The 21,784-nt window shown below is 36.5% G+C and overlaps 1 protein-coding gene across 2 annotated transcripts in view; it reads right to left on the bottom strand.

The window, feature by feature from the left end:
- ARID4A (AT-rich interaction domain 4A) overlaps nucleotides 1-21,784 on the bottom strand; it is a 61,418-nt gene that overhangs the window by 15,740 nt on the left and 23,894 nt on the right. For both annotated transcript variants that reach the window (XM_037139778.2, XM_037139784.2), the window contains exons 12-17: nucleotides 11,793-11,865; nucleotides 10,844-10,938; nucleotides 10,592-10,689; nucleotides 9,570-9,801; nucleotides 6,389-6,639; nucleotides 3,337-3,534 (exon numbers count right to left, since the gene is read on the bottom strand). In XM_037139778.2, the coding sequence (XP_036995673.2) occupies nucleotides 3,337-3,534; nucleotides 6,389-6,639; nucleotides 9,570-9,801; nucleotides 10,592-10,689; nucleotides 10,844-10,938; nucleotides 11,793-11,865 (947 nt within the window). The remainder of the gene's footprint in view (nucleotides 1-3,336; nucleotides 3,535-6,388; nucleotides 6,640-9,569; nucleotides 9,802-10,591; nucleotides 10,690-10,843; nucleotides 10,939-11,792; nucleotides 11,866-21,784) is intronic.

Genomic DNA, 21,784 nt, shown 5'->3' with positions numbered 1-21,784 from the left:
TTTTTCAATTTTTCTTTTTTTTTTTTTTAAGAAGTTGCCACATCTTTTTTTTTAAAACCTTTTTTTAATTTAAAAAAAAAAAGTATTTTACTTATCTTTTTAAGGGAAGGGAAGGGAAGGAGAGAGGGAGAGAAATATCAATGTACAGTTGCCTCTCGTGCGTCTCCTGCTGGGAACCGGCCTGCAACCCAGGCATGTGCCCTGACTGGGAATTGAACCGCTGTTGTTTGGTTCACAGGCCTGCGCTCACTTTTCAATTTCAATATAGTCAGCCCAAGTTACTAATCAGGGGCAAATAAGAAATTAAACTTTTAGAACTAACTAGAACAGTTCCTACATTATGTAAATATCCAAGTATTTGTAAAGCTCTATCAAAATTTAAAATCTGAACATTTAAGCAAAAGACTATAGGGCAGTCCTTGCTTTGAACTTGCTTTGCATCATGTGAATGCAAACCATACCCTTACTTTGTAACCTAGTTACCACGAAGATATGGAAAGCAAGAACATGGTCCCACAAGTTTTGTTGAACATGGTACCATGACTACTTATACTATGGTTTGAAAACTATCTCAAAACTATCTCCTCCTGGATCAATCCATTATCTTCATTTTACCAGGCTAAGTATCTGTACATTCTGAACGTATTTAGAAGTATTCATGCATTTGGACGTTTACTGAGGGCCTACCTAGGATGCAGAAGTATGGAGAGAATAACAGAGAGGACAAGGAAGGCCTTTGCTCTCATGCAATTTGCTGTCTGGTGTGAAAGACAGACATACAGTAAAACCAAGTTAGTCTGGTAAATATAGTAAGAGGGTTATTATATATCTAGCCCAGGGCTAACGAACTCTTACTAACAGAGTAACTCTGCCCAACTCTAAAATTCCACAGGATATATCAGACAACCAAGAAGCACAAGCCCAGAAACAAACAAACAAACAAAGAAACAAACAAACAAAGATAAATGGGGGAAGGAAGCAGCACAAGTCTGATACCTGGTCCTGGTCACGATGGTATGTCACCTAGGCACTCCCAGCATTAATACTGCCAACCAAGGGTGGTCTGAAGATTTCTTGACTGAAGAGCAGGACTTCCCTCACAGTTTTACATGCAACCTGAGTTAGACATCGAACTAGATTCTCTAGGAACTACAGTGGCTCAATGTCAATGAGCAGGTAAGAGTTATACCAGCTTTTAGGAGTATGGAGATACAACAATACCATGAACCAGGTCAGTAACCAGTTAAGTAAATTAGGAGCTAGTTAGGAAGGTGAGCATATGATAAAATGCCTACTGAGACGAATGACACAGTAAAACACTAAACAGGTGAGAAAGAGGGATGACAGCAAGGGGGGATTCTAGGAAGCCAAACAGAAGAACAGATGCACATTAATGGTAAGTGAGAACGGATGACTGTGAATGGAACAGAATCTAGGGGAAAAAGAAGATTCTAATGTGCTGTAACTACAAAGACAGTTACTCAAAGTCAGTAAAAGTAGTCCTTCCCCCTTGAACTCAACCACATGTATATACAAAAAAACAGCCCTGGCTGGTGTAGCTCAGTGGATTGAGCACAGGCTTGCAAACCAAAGCATCGCTGGTTTGATTCTCAGTCGGGACACATACCTCTCTTTCTCCCTCCCTTCCCCATTTCTCTAAAACAAACAAACAAATAAATAAAATTTTAAAACAAAACAAAAAACCCAGCAAGACAGACTAAGTTTGTTTCTAATGTTGACAGAAATGTGAAATACAAAGGGCTTGGACTGGTTTGAGAAAAAATAAAGTTTATATGCAACAACCCCATATTTTAAAAATCTTTTATATGTTATAAATGCAAACTCTTTTAAAATGATGTGAGATGAAAGAAACCTAACTGTCCCTTACTTAAACAAACAAATAAACAAACAAACAGCCCTGGCTTGTGTGGCTCAGTAGGTTGAGTGCTGCCCTGCAAACCAAAGGGTCGCCAATTCAAATCCCCATCAGGGCACATGCCTGGGTTGTGGGCCAGGTCCCTAGTTGGGGACATGTGACAAGCAACCACACACTGATGTTTCTCTTCCTTTCTCCCTCCTTTCCCCTCTCTTTAAAAATAAATAAATATTTAAATAACAAAACAAAAAACAGTTAACCTTTACTTGAGCATTTACTAAGAGCCAGGCATTGTTCTAAGCACTCTGCATGTTAATGTAGGTAATACTACTATTTCTCACAACAGCTCTACAAAGTGGGTACTTTTTCTTTCCCAATTTAGACATGAGGGAATCCAGGTGTAAGAGACTACATTCAAGTATGCAGGGAAACCTTGGAGGTCTCTGGCTCCAAACACAGGGCAAGCAAAGGCATGAAACACACAAGGCTTTCTAAAAAAGAGAAAACTAGTCCCTGACATTCAGTAACTAGCCTGGTTGTGTCAGGAGGGCCCTGGTGTTGCTACAGAGGTGATCTGACATCACATCCAGGTTGCTGTCTTCTGTTGAACACAAGCCATTTCACAGACCATCAGCATCTGACAATTCTTGCAATGTGACCGAGATGCATCAAGACAAAAACAAAACCACTCCCTAATCAAGTATAAACAAAGAAAAAACAGGAACACTGTCCAAACCACAAGTATGACCAAACATCTTTCTTTCCCGACTGCAGCTTCTTTACCAATTTACAACATTAACACTGGTCAAGTGTTCTTTCCTTATAGATAACTTTTATTAAGATGACCAATCGAAGAATTAACCCTACATCTTGACAGCATCCAATCTACAGCAAAGCCATTAAACTCTCCCCCAAATCACCTAACAGATGCTCAAATCTAAGTCCTTTCTAACTTTCTTCTTTATTAATAACCAAGTTAGAATTATTACAATGCTTGACATAGTTTTGATTTCTAATAAAAGTAATAAACAAAAAAAACCCACAAAAAACCACTTGCCCTGTTGGTAGCTATGGTCCTGGCTCTTTGTCCATGTTCTGTTGGATGTTCTCACAGAATCCTGGGCTGTGGCTGTTCCCAAAGCTGGTGCCCTGGTCTTTAACTGATTGTTTAACACTCTCTTACCGAATCGCCCTACAGTCTTCCACGCTGTACACTCTCCCTCGCTACAAATGAGTAACAAATCCAACTTGTTAAACTACAGGCAGATCCAGGTGACCTTTGGGTGCAAGTATTGACACAACTAGTAAAACAGTGGGAACACTGGAAGTCTTAGAAAATTAGGATACAAGGTATGCTTTGTAAATTACACATATACCATTTGCTTTGGTTCTTTGCAACATTAATTTTATCTTTTCGAACCACTGAAATTTCAATAGTACGAAAATACATTTTTGCTTACCTGACATTCCATCCATAGTAATGTACCAAATATAAAACTTCTCCATCATCAATTTCAGTGCTTTTAATACTGGCTTCATAGATTTTCTGCGTTTTCCCTCGTCCATATTTTACTTTCACTTTGGTTCCTGTTAGGCAGGGTTCCATGTCTTCCTCATCGTCCTCCCCTTCAGAGTCACATTTGGTTTCAGTTTCTTCCCTGCAGTAAGTTATAACATTGATAATGCTACTAATAACTTAATGGAGAACAAACTAATATATGCAAAAAGAATCCAACATGTAGAACAGTCACAACCTAAGGATTACCTTAATAGCATGTCAGTGGAGGAGGAGAAGAAGGAGGAGAAGGAGAAGATTTTTATGGACTACTTACTACGGAATATATTTACTATATAAAGGTGCACTTTACCAGAAGTACATCCAGACTTCTTAAAGGCCAGTCAATAATCACAGTTAATGATGATGTGGAGTCAAGTAAATCGCTTTTGTTAAAACAAAATGATTTCATATTCTATGAAAAAGTCTTTAGAATTCTTACTCAAGTGTCACCTTACATGCAAAAATTATCTAAAGAGTCTGTAACCTGCAACTAAATTGTTTACATCTACTTTAGTACTACTTTCTACTCAATTTAGAATGGTTCTTAACAAACTACTTTTTGGTGGATAAAAAAACAAACAAGAGCTATCTACTTGCGTAACCATATCTTTTAAACTAGTTTATATTTTAAAGGTTTCCCCATCCTAACAAAGAAAACAGTATTTTAGTATCAGGTCACTTGTTAAACTGTGGGAGAGCACCAAGAGAATGAAGCTTTGTATATATTATATTGATTTGTACTTTTTACTCATCTCCCATTAGTTTTCTTTGTTCTGATAATCAGTTATAAAGGAAATTCACACTGGGTGGTCCAATTATATTTTTAACATTTTTACAAATGAACATCCTGTGTTAACCCTGCAAAGATTCAGAAGAATTCTGCATCAAAGGCCATTCTACTGTCACAAGAGTATTAAACACTTAAAAGGGCCTTGGGCAGTGAGGCTCACTTGGTTAGAGCACCATGCCATAAATGGAAAGGTTGCAGGTTTGATTCCCAGTCAGGGCACATGCTTAGGCTGAGGGTTCAGTCTGGGGGGGAAGAAAGGCAAACCCACTGATGTTTCTTTCATGTCAATGTTTCTCTCCATCTCTCTCTCTCTTTCCCTTTTCCTCTCTCTAAAATCAATAAGCAAGAACTCAGGTGAGGATTAAAAAACTGCTTAAGAAGAGGCATTATCATCTATAATAAACATAGGGCATTATTTTGGGAACCACTAGGGAACCAGACATGAAAAGCTTTGACAATCCATTTGCCTTGGGAATGTTTTTTTCTTCCAATTATGTGCTGATAGAGTAATTTCAAAACGCTAAGAGAGAAACTACTTAAAACAAATTTCAATAGATAGAAACATCTCCCATTTCCATTTCTGCTATAGAATGAGAATACAGACTATGTTTGTCTACATATCCAATTTTTAGTTAATAAAAAGGGACTTCTGTTCTTTGCATATGTCTCTTATTTCCTCTAAAATATTTGCTCCATTTATATATCAATTATAAAGGTTTTAAAAACCACATATTTGCCCTGACTAGTATTGCTCAGTGGGTGGCTGTCATTCTGCAAACTGAAAGGTCACTGGTTCGATTCCTGGTTAGGGCACCTGCCTGGGCTGCAGACCAGGTTCCCAGTTGGGGGTGTGAGAGAGGCAGCCAGTCTCTCACATCAATGTTCCTCTCCCTTCCCCCCTCTCTCAAAAATATAGAAATAAAAATCTTAAAAAAAAACCCACATTATTTTTATATTGTAACTTTTTATGTATTATATATTATGATTATTAACAAATCTTCAAACTATAATTAAGACCTACTTTTAAAGTGGTTCACCTTTGCTTAGATTTATTGTTCAAGTATTTGAAATATCACTATACTTAACTCCAATTATTTCCTCCCACTTTTCCCAATCTTAATTATATTTCACTACAGAACTTTCTTTATTCAGTAATCTAATTCACATGTAATTGTGATAGCTCCCATACTTACTTTTACTGAACCATAAAATTTACCTCTCCCACTCACCAATCATTCTTATTTTTCTAAATATTTTGTCAATAGTTAACTTTCAGATGAATGTTAGCTGCTAGATGAACGCAGGCCACTCTTCCCAAACTTTACTCAACAACTCAAATTTCTAGAAAACTTAGCATTATATAATATAACTGAAAAAAATAACTATGGAGGTGAGCTTACAAGTGCTATGCTCTTGTTGCTGAATTAAAATTCATTTCTTAGTAGTATATAAAAATTAGTAAATCTATTTGACAACACAGAAATGGCCAACTAAACACTGTTGGAGATTACTTTGATCTAGCTGGACTGCCTAACTGGTAATTTTTAAGTCAATTCAGTCCAAACATGTATATAATACATGGAAAAAAAATACAGTTTTCACTAAACAGCAAACAGGATGGACATTAAAAAGCTTAAATTTCTTGGTGTGATGTGGGGCAAGAACGTATTTTCCAAACAAGAATCAGGGGTGCATGCCACTTAATCTAATACAGTAACTTGAAAAAGAAAAATGTCTTAGATAAAGCTAACACACAGAAACATCTGCTAGTACTGTGCACCCATGTGTTTGTTAGCTTTCCCACATTGTACCTTTTTTAAAATGGAATTTTTGCTGTCGCTGTTTCCTCTTGTCCACTTCCTCCATTTTTCTCCAGCTCCCTTCCCTGCTGTCAACTGCAGGACCTTTCTTTTGACTGGGTGACGCAGCCTTCTTTGAGGCCACTGTTTAGGGCACAAGTGCTATTAAAATGGTGCGACCAGTATATTCTCCAATTCCGAAAGGCGATACACATCATCTTCACAATGTGTTTCACCTTCATTAGACAAGAGGAATGGAAGTCCCAATAAGAAAACATTCCCTCAAACCTGAATACCTAAGCAGGAACAGAGTGCTGCTGTGCCCCAGGACAGGTGCTTCTGGAAACAAATATAAGATAATGTACCTCTCGTGGCTTTTCTCTTCCTCTTCATCTGAGTCTTTGTCAGAATCCTCCTGCTTTTTAATTTTCTTCTCCTTTTGCTTTGGTGTATTTTTTCTCCCCAGTAGGAGCTCATTTTCTTTTTTCTCTGCAGTTTCATAGTCATCATCTACATCCTTATTTTCTGTATCATTATCTTTTAATTTGTCTTCTATTTTCTCTTCTTCAATTTCCTTTTTAATAGAATTTGCATCTCTAGCAATTCTCCTTCGTCCCTAGTAGAGGGGACAGAAGCTTTAAAATAGCTATCTATCACTACAAGGGAGGTGGGGGACAGGGGCGATGACGACAACAGAAAAATGTATCTTTTTTCTTAAACCTTCATAGCAATGACTAGTCTCTCTGGCTTGAGACATAACAGTGACAACGCTTGTGTACTTTTTTCTCTTCCTCTTCAAAGTAAAATAGTACCTCGTGTAAATTAAGTTCAGATCTACTATGACCCTTGGCTACAGACCAGTTAAAAAAGAAAAATGTTTGACCTTGGCTTGGCAGTTAGAACACTGCCCCAACACACTAAGCCTGTGGGTGTGAGCCCAGGCAGGGAGCACACAAGAAGGAACCCAGAAGTGCATAAATGAGTGGAACAACAAATCCATGTTTCTCTTTCTCTCTCCCTTCCTCTCTATTCCTCTCACTCTCTGAGATCAGTACATTTTTAAAAATCTTTAAAAAATAAGAAAAATATTCTTTGTTCACTACTTTATCTCACTCTTAATATTTCTTGACTACACGTTTTAAAAGCAGTATTTAAATGTCAATGATACAAGTTAATAATAAGACTAATAAATCAACCCCCTAAAATTATAGACTTTAAAAAAGCTCTGTGGCCTCTAATTCTAAGGAAAAATTTATTTTATCATCATGTTTCTGTGTGACTACATTTTAAAAGTACTGAATTATACAACGGCCAAAAAGTGAACTGATTTCTTCAACTGAGGACCCGGAGGGCTCACTGGGCCTACCTCCAGCGCACTGCTCTACCCCCGCAGCTTTACCCAGCCCCTTGCTGTGTGCTCAACTACCCGGAAAACTGGTGAGCCATGTAATTATCCCCTAAATTCTCCTTCAGGTCAACCTCCACACACTGGCGGGATTTTGGCCTACTGGAAATAAAGCAAGCACAAAAACCCAACAAGTCGGGGAGCACTAAAACACAATTACTACTTCAGTATAACAAATGTTTCTGTAATTACATATGAGTTGAACTTCAAAGGTAAAAAGAGAAGAAATTTATTTTCTTATCACAAAGAACTAAACTGTAAGTTCCATGGGGGCAGGGACTTTTGTCCCATGGTTACTTTTGTATCCTAGGATCTAGACAATGCCTGGCACATAGCAGGAGCTCTTTAAATATTTGTATGGTATAAATAACAGGTGTTATCTATTAAAATTTAGTTCTGTATATCTTTGTCCCAGAAATCCCATTTTTAGAAATCTGCTCTCTATATTCAGCTACATTAGCAGGACATTTTTACAACCCCACGTATTGCAGCACCTCTTATAACTGTAAAAAATTGGAGAAAATCTTGAGGAAAGTAAATGTATGGTACTCAGGACTCAGACAATACAATGCAGATGTTTTACTAAGATGGGGAAAGTATATAATGACAAGGATGTCTATACGCATACAATGGGAATATTATTCAGTCTCAAAAAGGACAGACGTTCTGACTCAGATGTTGATGAAATTTGAAGACATTATGCTAAGTGAAAAAGCCAGTCACAAAAGGACAAACACTGTGTAATTCCATTTATGTAAGAAACTTAGAGCAGTCATTGTCATAACGACATATGAATGGTAGCTGCCAGAAGGTGAGGGAGACAGGGACGGAGAGTTCGTTTTTCGTGGGTACAGTTTCAATTTTGCGATGTGAAAAAAATTCTGGAAACGTGTGGCAGTGATGCTTGCACAACAGTGTGAATGTAGTGAATGCCACTGAACTGTGCGTTTAATATTGGTTATGATCGATTTTGTTATGTGTATTTACAATTTCTAAAGGTTAAAAAAAGAAGAGACAAACCAATCTGAATGTTTCACAAAATGCACTAGAAGATTCCATTTACTAGATGACAGAATAGACAGTTCAAAAAGTGGTTAAGGTGACTTCAACCTCCTTTTTCACTGAATATGATTTCACTGAAAAATAAGAGGTGTTGTAGTAACTGAACTTCTTCGAAGATAGTGTGATACATTTTCTTTCCCCTAAAATTTGATAAACCCTATTGTAGACATCATTCCACAATGATCAAAATAGCAGATGACAATTCTTACATAGCACTTATATAGTAATGAAGAGGAACAGCAGAGTTAAAAGATAAAACCAGTGTCTACATCATTACAAAATAAACGAGAACATGAAAAATTGCTACAGGAGCTATGCAGGGTGTTATGGGATGACAGAGAAAGAAAAGACCCCAGCTGGCTGGGAGCATGGGTATTAATAAAGAGGAGACTCATTCATACAATTACTACTTAATAAGTGCTTACTAACAGTGTCAGTCACTACTCTAGATGTCTGGGAACAGTCAATGAACAGAACAGACACTAACCCTAGCCCTCCTGAGGTGTGATTCTAGTGCAGACTGGGATAAAAGAAATAAGATATTGTATAATAAACAGAATAAATTAGTAAATTATTGTAGAAAGAGTGACATTAGAGGGAATGTGCAACGAATATTTGAGACTGACCACAGAAGAGAATGATTTGAACAAACATAAACAGGAGGAATGATTTTCCTGATAGAAGAAATAATATGTGATGCATCTAATATGTGGTACCTATGTGTAGCATAGTCTGGCTAAAACATAATTAAATACTAGGACATAAACTAGGTTCATTAGAGTATTTTTGTATATATGTATCTGAAAATGTCATAATAAAAAAATGTTGCCCTGGCTGGTGTAGCTCAGTGCATTGAGCACGGGCCTATGAACCAAAGGATTGTGGTTCGATTCCCAGTCAGGGCACATGCCTGGGTTGCAGGCCAATTCCCAGCAGGGGACACACGAAAGGCAACCATACACTGGTATTTCTCTCCCTCTCTCCTTCCCTTCCCCTCTGTCTAAAAATAAATATATATATTTTAAAACATGTTAAGTAATGCTTAAAATAAACCAGATACAACTAGTTCAGTTACTTACCCTTGGAGATTTTAATTCTATTTCTTCCCTTTCACTTTCACTGTTTGAATCAATATTTTCCTCAGGTTCACTCTTTACTTCTACTAAAGGCATTTCTTGGTCTAGTTTTAGAGCTTCTTCCATTGATTCTTCCAAGTCTTTTTTCTCCTCTTTTACTTTTGGTTCATGGTGGTGAATAGTTCTGAACTGAATATTTGCTGAACGGCAGTACTCCTCAAAACCATAGAGATATCTAAACAAATAATATTCCCATTTACTAAATATACATCTTTATACTTAACATGAATACTCTATTATTAAACACATACATTTTTAAAAAGTAAAACTTAATCCTTTCTTTTTTAAAGTACTTTTCTATGTTACTAATTTCTTGATGTTTTATATAGAATTATAAACAGAAATTTTGATCATTAAATAAAATTTCTTCCTTAAAAATCTGAGCTAGTACCCTGGATCTATGTGGCTCAGTTGGTTGGAGCATCATCATGTAAACCAAAAGGCTGCAGGCTCAATTCCCAATCAGGGCATGTGCCTAGATTGCAAGCTTATTCCCCATCTGAGGTATGTATTAGAGGCAACCAACCAATGTTTCTCTCTCACATGGATGTTTCTCTCCATCCCTCCATCCTTCCCTTCATCTCTCTCTAACATCGATAAGCCTGTCCTCAGATGAGAATTAACAAAAAAAAAAAAATTGAGCTTGTGATAACTGAACACCGCTATCATAGTTTTGATGTAAAAAGGTTGCCTTCACAGAAAGAAGATAGAGCTCCATAACATGTATCATCATTTCACACTATGAACACTGCCTGCATCCCTGATTTTGGAAGGAAGTTAGGATAACATGAGAAATGTAGCACAGCAAAGTTGGCGCACTGAAATAACTCTTAATCACAAGTATATATTAACCTTCACTTTTTAATACACTCTAATATTCTTTGATACGTTCTTTTGTTAACAAAATCAGTGCAAAATATTCCCTGTAGATATATATTCTTTGACAAATAAAATATGCTACTTACTTTCTATAAGCAGTTTTTACATTGTAGGAAGCAGCTGAATTCAAAATAGGAATGCCAAGGTCCATATAAATTTGCTTCCATACAGCACCACTATCAATCTGGAAAATTAAGTTTTTATTTGTTAACATTTGCAAAGAGAAATAATCTTTATACTAATATTCTATGTTCACTAAGAAAATGTGCTCATTACCTAAAGTACATACAGCAATGAAAGATCAGATGATCTTAACTTTTCATCACCTTTGTACTTACATTGTCACATCCACCCTGATGATAAACCAGTCTAAAGAGTTTGAAGAGATTGAGATCTTTATAGCCCAAAACAGGTGGTTTGTTGATTGGAGTACCTTTATTTAATACCAGAGGATAAAAACAACATGTTTATTCAAATGAGAAAATACTACGTTAAAAAAAGCTATCAACTTCTATTTTCCCAAAATTTATTAATCAGTGGCATATATATTTAAAGAACCTTACATTCTTAAAACTATGTAAGACAACACAAAACATTCTCTATATTCTCTATTCTGCATTGTGGTGGTCCTTAGATTTACTTCTACAACTAATAAAATCACCTCTCTAACTACCACTGAACTGGTTAAAACTAAATTAAAGCTTAGGACTGCATGGTGTATCCACCAACACTGTTGGTTGAAGTAGCCGGGGCAAGAATACACGCAATGAAAAGGGTACATTATTTAGGCAGTGGTTCCAATTTCTCTGCTTTAACACAAATGTTAACACTGTTAACAGTAATCTTAAGGATGCTTTCTGAAGGCTACAGAGTGTCTAGGACAATTTATCCAAGGCTTTCCAGGACTAACATACTCCCTGAAAGTATGATGATCTATAAAGGTTCTACTCTTGTAACTCTAAAGCTTTCATTTCTTCTAACTTCTAAACAGAAATCTGATTCTATTTAGACATTTATTATGTTTAGACATCTATTTATTATGTTTAATTTGTTGAGACCAAGGATCAAACTAATTTATTTGCCAAAAAGACAGAGTTAGTTGATCAATGGGTATGTACATTAACATTATGACTCTTCACTTTCTATTACTGACATGTAATAATATGTTTTGATTTTACAATTACTAAGGGAAATTAATTTAATTTAATATACCAAAACTATGTCCCTAATAATTTCTACTAAAAACAGGTATTAATAATGGTTTTTATTACAAGTGCATGAAAGTACCTCTGTCTTCCATAAACTTATAAAGCTGTTGGAGGAAGTTGTCCCTCTCTTCAGGATCAAGTTCTTCCTCAGGCTGTAGAGGTAAAATACATAAATAAATTAATGGAATGGGATACCTTGTCTTTTCTGTTTTCTGAACTCAATGTAAGGGGATAAAGTTTTAATGAAGCTGGAAAATATGAATTTCCTCAAAATTCTGTAATATACCAGATTTTAAGTCATAATTTGATGGAGCTGATTTGATACACCCGTCAAAATATACAATCTCTACTCTTCATCCCACTTATCACTCAATCCTGACCCTTGAGTATCACCGTTAGACCAAGAAAAAGGCTCAGGAGTGGGGTGAGAATACTTTAATCTCACTTGGTATTTTTAAAATCCATTAAAATACCAATTGGTTTGAATAAATACATTAATAGAAAAGCACAGTAATTCCTGTATTTTGCAATGTATAAGGCACACTTTTTTTGCCCCAGTTTTTGAGGGGAAAAAGTAAAGATACACATTATACACAGGTGGTACTAATTCTGTATCTATATAAATATTTTAAGTTCTTCTATTTGGGCTTATGTGTTAAAGTATAACTCTAGAAAGCAATAATGATATCTGTATGCAAAATACCCTGGAATACAACAATAGCTTTCATTTCTAAATATAAATAAATAAAAACTTATATTAAAAAATTTATGATCCCCCTGAAAGTTGGGGCCAAAAACTTAGGTACATATTACACACCACAAAATTTAGTACAATGTATTTATTATAAAAATAATCCACATACAAACATTGAAATTTTGCTATTGTAGAATAAACATGAACAATATGTTGCAAAGTCACATGGCAAGATTTTTTACTTTTATAGCACACACACATTTTTTAATGATTTAAATGCCTTAAATGAGTCGTATAAAGTCCATTTTGTCCCAGACCTACCAACCCCTGCTTTTCTCATTTGCCTATAGCCTTAAAAATTGCTTTTGCAATCCATGAAAATAAGACAATAAAAATCTTCTTAGGAAAGAAAACTACATAAGTAATTACTATTTTAGTTGGGGGTGGGGTAGGGCAACTAATGGAAATATTCATGTGTAAACAACTATTCCTACACCTAATGTTACTTTTTACAAATTATATAAACCTAATGATTTCTCCTTATACCGTCAAGGTTTTGGCTCTAGTCAAACAAACTGGTTATGGGTTTTAATAAGATAGTCCCTTTTCTGATACACCACTTCTAAACTAGTATTTGAGAAAATTCTTATTTAAAATTCATTCAGAATGATTTATAACACTGGATTAGTTTCAGTTTTACCAAATATAAAAAACTTAAGTGAAAGTTCTACTACACCTCAAAAATTAGCAATGTACAAAGTTAACAGGGGTCATCCAATTGACAGATGGCAGTTTTTAATATAAAATTGCATGTTAACTGTAACTGAAAAATAAACTTTAAAAAAATTAAACACTTACACAAAAAAGGACAGTCTTTTTCTTCATGTGAATTAAAATGTCTTGTTTTTGCAAGATTAAAACAATTGCTTACCAGGGGGAATACTGTCTAACTATGCTGCTATACACCTGAAACTAACACAAAATAATACTGAAAATTAACTTTAATTAAAAAAAAAAAAAAAAAAAAAAAGAACTTCCGGTCAAGATGGAGGCAGAGGTAGTAGGTATGCTTTGTTTCCTCACACTACCAAAAGAAGGTAAACAAATTTCAAAACAAAAAATAACCAGAAATGCCAGAAAATCAAAGCATATGGAAGTCCGATAACCAAGGAATTAAAGAAGAAACAGTCACCAGACCAGTAGGAGGGGTGGAGACAGGAAGCCCAGCGGGAGAGGCCGGGAGGACTCACGAAAAGGTGGTGGCTGGTAGCCTAGGCCTCCGACAATCCCGCGCAGATAAACCAGGAAGAACAACTGTGGAGTGAGACAGACCGCAGCCCAGGGCTCCAGCGCTGAAAATAAGGCCTCAAAAACCTGATTGAAAAAACTGTGGGGGTTGAGGCGGCAGCAGGAGAAACTCCCAGCCACAGGAGAGTTCATGGGAGAGACCCACAGGACCCCAGAACACACACAAGCCCACCTACCAGGAATCAGCACCAGAAGGGTCCGATTTGATTGTAGGTAGCGGGGGAAGTGACTAAAAGAAAGCCAGCAGAGAGCAGAGCAACTATTACTGTTCCCTCTCTGACCCCTCCCCCACAAACAGCGTCACAACGCAGTGACGTTGCTTGCCCGCCCTGGTGAATACCCAAGGCTCCGCCCCTTACAGGTACATCAAGACAACAAAAATGAAAGACCAGATCAAAAATCCAGAAAAAATACAAGTAAGCTGCGAAGAGATAGCCAACCTATCAGACGCACACACAGTTCAAAACACTGGTAACTGGGATGCTCACAGAATTGGTTGAATATGGTCAACCAATTAGATGAAATCGGATGAAAAAATGAAGGCTATGATAAATGAAATAAAGGAAAATGTACAGGGAACCAACAGTGATGGGAAGGAAACCGGGACTAGATTAAAGATAAAGAGAGCCCTGGCTGGTATAGCTCAGTGAATTGAGTGCAGGCCTGGGAACCAAACAGCGGTTCGATTCACAGTCAGGTCACATGCCTGGGTTGCAGGTCAGTTCTCAGCAGGGAATGCAGGAGAAGCAACCATACATTGGTATTTCTCTCCCCCTCTCCTTCCCTTCCCCTCTAAAGATAAATAAATAAAATCTTAAAAAAAAAAAAGATAAAGAGAATCCTAAAGGCAGCAAGAGGAAAGGAGAGAATTACCTACAAAAGAGTTCCTGTAAGACCATCCGCTGATTTCTCAAAAGAAACGTAACAGGTAGAAAGAGGCTGGAAAAAAGTATTTGAAGTCATGAAGGGCAAGGACCTCCCTCCCTCCAAGATTACTCTATCCAGCAAAGCTTTCCTTTAGAATGAAAGGGTAGATCAAGTGCTTCCCAGATAAGGTCAAGTTAAAAAAGTTCATCATCACCAAGTCCTTATTATATGAAATGTTAAAGGGACTTAGAAAAAGAAGATAAAAAATATAAACAGTAGCCCTGGCTGGTGTGGCTCAGTGGATTGAGCACCTGACTGCAAAGGAAAGCATCGCTGGTGTGATTCTCAGTCAGGGCACATGCCTGGGTCTTGGGCCAGGTCCCCAGTACGGGGCGAGGGAGAGGCAACACATATTGCTGTTTCTCTCCCTCTCTTACTCCCTCCCTTTTCCTCTCTCTGAAAATAAATAAATAAAATCTTAAAAAAAGAACAGAACAGTAAAACGAAAACAAACACACAGTTATTAACAACCAAACATAAAACAAAAACAAACTAAGCAAACAACCAGAACAGGAACAGGATCACAGAAATGGAGATCACATGGAAGGTTATCAACAGGGGAGTGGGAGAGAAAAAAGGGGGTAAAGGTACAGAGAATAAGTAGCATAGATGGTAGGTAGAAAATAGACAGGGGGAGGGTGAGAGCAGTATGGGAAATGTAGAAGCTAAAGAACTTAAGACACATGGACATGAACTAAAAAGGGAGAATGTGAGTGGGAGGAGGTGTGCAGGGTGGAGGAGAATGAAGCAGAGGAAATGGGACAACTGTAATAGCATAATCAATAGAATATATTTTAAGAAGAAAATAAAAGAATAGAGTCAAGAGTTAATAAAAAAAAAGTTAGTGGATATCCAAGAGTATATTAAGTTCCATGAGAAACCATGGCCATAAAGTTTTAAGTTTAGGTACAACTAGCAGGTGTAAAAACAAGATATAAATGAATAAAGAATTTTATTTATAAACAAACATCTGCTTGAGATAAAATTTACTTTCTATACACACAAAGAAGATGAGGCTACCAACAAAGTTTTAAATTTACCTGATGGTCTTTGCAAAAATTAAAATGCTTAATATCTTGCTTAATGTCTTTCCATTAGCAAGCTTTACGATCTGTTTTTGAAATTAGCTGTGTTTTTAGTCACTTTGGAGTAGATTGCGTATTTCAGGATCTGCAACTAGAACAATGGGCATTCATGGCTTGTGATTGTACATGAACAGTACAAAGTTAGTACTTTGTCTGTTCATGGTATCTTCACACCTATAGCATCTCTCTCCTCACTGATAGAAGGTGCTACATCTCTCAAGGGTTTTAGAGTGGGAGACAGCTATAATGGGAAGCAGAGAGTATACTAGACTGCTTATGAGCCTTCTTCCATTCTTTTAGCCAAGCATATAAAGAGTAATTATTCTCCTAGTAAAATGGCAGGGAATGGGAGTAAGGATATAGAAGAGGCATGACTTTATTTCAAGAAATTTACAATTTTAGTTAGCATCAGTACATACCACTGAGTATTACAGATAGTTGTATACCTATCTGTCTACACTACTAACCTATGAATTTTCTAACTTAGGAAACTACCATATTTTGCTATGTATAATGCACTCTCATGTATAATACACACCCACATCTTTGGCCCAAGCTTTCAGAAAAAAAGCTTCCATTTTAATTTTTAATTCAATAATTTATTTAAATTTAGATACTTGTGTTTTATATTATGAAGGAATTCCAGCATTTATTTTGAACACACAGATATCATTAGTGCTTTCTGGAGTTACATTTTTAACACATAAGCATAAATAAAAGGATTTTAAAAATTTATACAGATATAGAATTAACACTACCCATGTATAAGATGCATCCTTATTTTTCCCTTAAAATTTTGGGCAAAAAGTTGTGCATTATACACAACAAACAGTGTATCTTCATTCAGGTCGAACATCCATTGATGGTTACCATGAGTCAGGGACTATGCAAAAGTACTGTGATTAAATGAGGAAAGATGGTATCTTCCATGTTTGCCCTTCTGAGTCAGACAGGGGGTATCAAAATGTAAAATCAATCGAATGCAATATGGCAAATGTTGCAATATATAAAAGAATACAGGAGAGATGACTATTTCTGCTGGGGATAGACTCAAGGTGGAAACACTAGAGAAAACTTCCAAATGTGAAGAGGAGACAGCCCGGGAGCTAGAAGCAAACAGCATAAACATGAGGCTGGCAAAGGCAGCCTGTGGTTAGAAAAGAGTCTGTGATGATATGCTAGAGAATCAGAACTGGATCCTCTGGGTAGCTCTGAGGTCTGAGAGAGCTAAAGAGAAATTAGGTCAGATTTGTTTTTAAAAGTTCCCTGCCAAGAATGAGTTTGATGGACTAGAGGGGAAAGGGAAGCTATTATAGCAGTCTACAAGGAGGAGGGTCAGCGCCTGAACTAGTCTTGCCACCTGATGATGGAAAGATGATCCTTCCCCTGAAGGGGAAGGGAGGGGGCAGAGAGAGAGGGAGGGAGGAAGGAGAGAGAGATTAATGCTGATTTTTTTTTTTTTTTTGGTTTAAGTCTAAGTTAAGTTATTCATGTTTGTGGTCCACATGTTCCAACATACTGGAAATGCTCGTTAAGTTCTATGACGCTATTTTCTCACAATTTTATCACCAATAACTGGCATTTAGGTCACTCTGTTATTATGTGACTAAAAATGATGTCTGTGAACATGAACTGAGAAGTGTTACTTCAGTTCTTTCACATTCATTAAGTTCCAGGGCTAACATTCACGATAATATAAATGCAACAGGAGTCACAGAATAGAAAGAAAGAAGAATGAGGAGTGGTTTTGGCATAATCACTTACTAGTATTCACACTCCTTTCCCAATACATTATTGACAAAAAGTGAATGATTATTCACTCAGAAAACACACAAATTCTAGTGAAAAATGGATTTTCAGCATTTTATTAAAACAAGAAATGAATGAATTTTGTTATTTTTAATAAGATAATAACCTTATTTTTGCCGAGATAATAACCTTATTTTTGCCGAGCTATTCACTTACTTATCTAGCAACCCTACTCTCCAGAACACAAATTAAGAAGGTGAATGTAAAGTGTCCAAATTGTTGAAATATACAAGGTCTGCCCAGAAGGCCTCTACATGTAATATGAAAAATAGAGACCTTTATTGAAGAAGATACAAGAAACACTGTACACACGTCAATAACGCCTTACAACCCTTCAAAGTAGGCACCTGGGGACCTCACAGTTCTCCTTATCACCATCAACTGTCTTGTGGTATTTTCCTGAATCTTGTTGATGGTCTGAAATCTCTTCCCATTCAAAGGTAATTTTAGTTTGAGGAAAAGCCAAAAGTTGCAGGGTGCCACATCTGAGCTGTACCAGGGCTGAGTCACCTGGGTGACTGATGTTTTGCCAAAAAACTCTACACAAGATGTGATGCATGAGCGGGCACTTTGTCATGATGAAGCTGTCACTCACCAGTTGCCTATAGCTGTGGCGTTCTGAATCATTCAAATAGTTTCCACAGAGGAATGTTCAAGCCGAACACAAAATCTGATGCAGATTCATTGCTCTACTCTCAGTCATTTTGAATGTGACAGCCACACAGTACACACGTTCACTCAACAGCGTCTACTGCCCCCACTGGTTAGTACAGTGAAGTTGTCATTGTTCACATGTGCATTCCAGTTCACTCTCCTTGGCTGCCAGGTTATATCAAGGTCACACAAACCATTCCTGTTATATTAACAATGACTGGGCTTTTTCTGGAAAGGCTCTATATGTCAGTACAAGATAATACATTCTACACAAAGCACCTAGAACCATATCACGTACACACAGTTCTAATGTTAGGGTAGTTTCTTAGTACCTAACAGATTAGGACCACAAAGACTGACATTTTCAAGGTAGAGAAGGGTGTAAATAGACTTGATCTCTGTGGTTTCCCTGTATGTGTAATGCATGTGAAGGTATGTATCTTTTGTTGACGGGCATGTCAGCGCTCACAAACTTCTACAGGTATCCTTAATAAATTAATGATTTTATAACACTCTCCTCTTTTTTTGGTATTCAATACACCATGCTTATTTTTCAATTCCAAAATACTGTTTTTGTGAATTAAAAGTATTTTTGATAACAGTAGCTTTTTTTCATGCTGTTTCCAGCATTTCCTCTGGTCTTCTCTGCTGGCTCCCCCTTCTCACCCTACTCTTGGAACTCCATCACACATTCTCGCAACTCCTCGGTTCTTTTAATCCCTTGACCTCTCATCCACCACTACTTTAAAAAAGGAGAGGTTGAGCCTGGAGTCCTCTAAAGTGGGCAGATCCCTCTGGAGGGGAGGTGAAGGTATTACAACAGCACCCTGAAAGCCCCATTCTGGGGAGCTAAACACTGCAAGAAGTCTATCAGCAGCTCGGAAGGCATCTGTGGGCTGGAAGACTACTGTAAAAAAGGCAGCAATACCAGTAGCTGCTCATGTTTTTAGTATGCGATGTTAAATTTGAAACATATTAAAGAGCCTCAACTGATATTTTACAACTATGAAATAAATACCAGCACAACTTACTAAAGTTAATGCATATAACATTTTAAAGTCATACTCAACCACTGCAATTCGGGCAGAGCTCTCTTTATTTGGACATAGACATCCATTGGACTCTTTAAATCTCGTATATTGTTATTTTTTGAACTTTTAAAAGCGCATTTTCCTTTTCTATTTAATATGAATAAAAGAAATGGGCAGCACAAAGGTGATACTCAATGTAATATACCTGACAGTAAGCAGCTTCTGAGCAACATCTAAGGTGGTGAGGGGAAGTTATAAGAAGTTCCATATTGTTGGAGAATAGTGGAGAATTAAAAGGTGGGCATGCATCAAATCATGCAGGGCCAGACTTATAAAAAGCTAAGATAAAAGACCTCAACTTCATCCTGTAGGTCAGGGGTGTCAAACTCATTTTCACGGGGGCCACATTAGCCTGTGGTTGCCTTCAAAGTTCCAAATGGAATTTCAACTCCTTAACAGTTAAGGAGTAATTATTTATACAGACCTAAAATTATTTTGGCCCTTTGAAGGCAACCATGAGGCTGATGTGGGCCCCAGTGAAAATGAGTCTGACACCCCTGCTGTAGATGTTGAAAGCCATTAAAGGGTTTCTAGCACAAATCATTTATGTTTTAAGAAGATGTCTATGGACAATTGATTAGAGGCAAAGATAGGAGGGAAAAAGACTAGTCAAAAGATATCTGAAGTAAGTGGGGGCAAGATACAGAGGAGTATTACTAGTCAAGTATTCTTACTGCTACTGACAGAAAACTATCCCAAATTAGCTTAAGCCAAAAGAAATTAATTTATAAACTCACAACAGTTTATCATCAGGAAATCAGACTGCCTACAGAGTGCACTGCCTGAGAAAAGAAATCTATTATGAAATACTTATCCCATAGTTCCTTCCAAAGTGAACATTTTGGAATCTTAAAACAAATCTTCCAACTTTTTGTTTCAAATAGAAATTTACTAGGATAATTGACGGCCTAGCCCACATTCACTGATTTATTCTTTCTTCAGAGCCAAGCTTTGTGTTGCTAGCTGGTGGATATTATATTGGTGGGAAAAGGAAAAAAACAAAAATAACCTGACAACCTTTACTTCCATAGACCTTAAATCTATAGGAAGAGAGAAAATTTTCTTAAAAGTTTGTGTAACCTTCTGCAATCTAAGTCTCAGTTTTCTCAATCATAAAAAATCCTGTTGTAAGGATTAAACAATCTTACTTTAAAGATCACTAAGTCTCCAACAATAAACAGAGAACACTGGAGTACTTTCAGTTTTCCATGAATTAAAAATCTCAAGCACTTATGATCTTATAATAGCAGCATATAATACTGGGCATTAAATGTAACACATCCCTGGAAAATTCAAAGACTGGAGAAATGAGTACCAATACTTCTAAACAAAAAAGAATATTTCTTATAGAAACTCACTAAATTCTAATTTCCATCACTAAATATGAAATCAAGAGATATTTGAAAGGGCCCAACACATAAGCCTACCTACAGCAAACTGAAAGGATAAAAAAAGCTAACGCTAGTTAAATTATCTTAATATTTAGTCTTCTAAACAATCGCCTATTTATCTTATGCTTAGAAAACTCTCCCGCATTTGTGCGGCAGGAGTAAGTGAATAACTGACTCATTACTTACGTTTACATTGACTTTCAACCAATTTCAAAACTCAAGAGGAAATTCAGTAATATCTTTCGTAATATAAAATGTTCTTAACAAAAGACATTTATGTAGTACCCACAAAAATATCATCCATTTACCAGTTCATTAAAATTTATAACCATCAGCAACAGATAGGATATACTTCCTGTCATATTGTCAAATCTTTCCCCACCCAGTAACAGTATGAAATACTTGTTGTACTTGAATCCTGAACTACCAATGCTTAGGAATTCAAATAATTTTAAGTTAAAAGATCCTTTTCCCTGGTAAAGCCATGGAATCTCAAATCTCCTTATCAAGGCTATATTATGATAGTCAAGGCATCAAATATAAAAACAATGTCCAATGTCCATTAATAGTGCAAAAGTAACACTTGTATGATTCTATTGCATAAAATTTACAAACACCAAATGAGAGGCTAAAGTACTGTAACTGTGGTTTACAGAATGCCATAAAAGATCTTTTTGATCACTTGAAAACAACGTTAAATCTTCATGCAAAGCATAGCATAATTACATTTTGGGAAGAATATGATCTGTAATGTAATACAACAGCTTAACGTCACTTGTGTAGTGCAGGCCTGTAATGACTAAGCCAGGTAGGCCCTGGCTTATCAGACTTTAATCTATTTTATACCATACCTGTTTTTTTCCTTTGTTAAATATGGATTCACCAGCTTTTCACTTTATCAATATATTAATTTTTAAAAAATTACTGTTTAAGTTAGAATGATTCAGCAACTAAATCTAAATCCAAGAGCAAAAAATGCAGCTAATATTTTTTCTACAACAACCAAATTCTCATTCAAGAAAATCTAACTGTAGAGCCAAAGAGTAATTTGTTTCTATTAAGGAATTCAATAAAGTATACACTATGAAACTGACCATTTGAAAAAGAATTTA

This window comes from Artibeus jamaicensis, unplaced genomic scaffold (assembly GCF_021234435.1).
Source record: "Artibeus jamaicensis isolate MK-2021 breed Jamaican fruit bat unplaced genomic scaffold, CSHL_Jam_final contig_851, whole genome shotgun sequence".
Lineage (NCBI taxonomy): Eukaryota > Metazoa > Chordata > Mammalia > Chiroptera > Phyllostomidae > Artibeus > Artibeus jamaicensis.
Note: the sequence above shows the minus strand (reverse complement) of the source record. Positions and strands in the feature narration are given on the sequence as shown.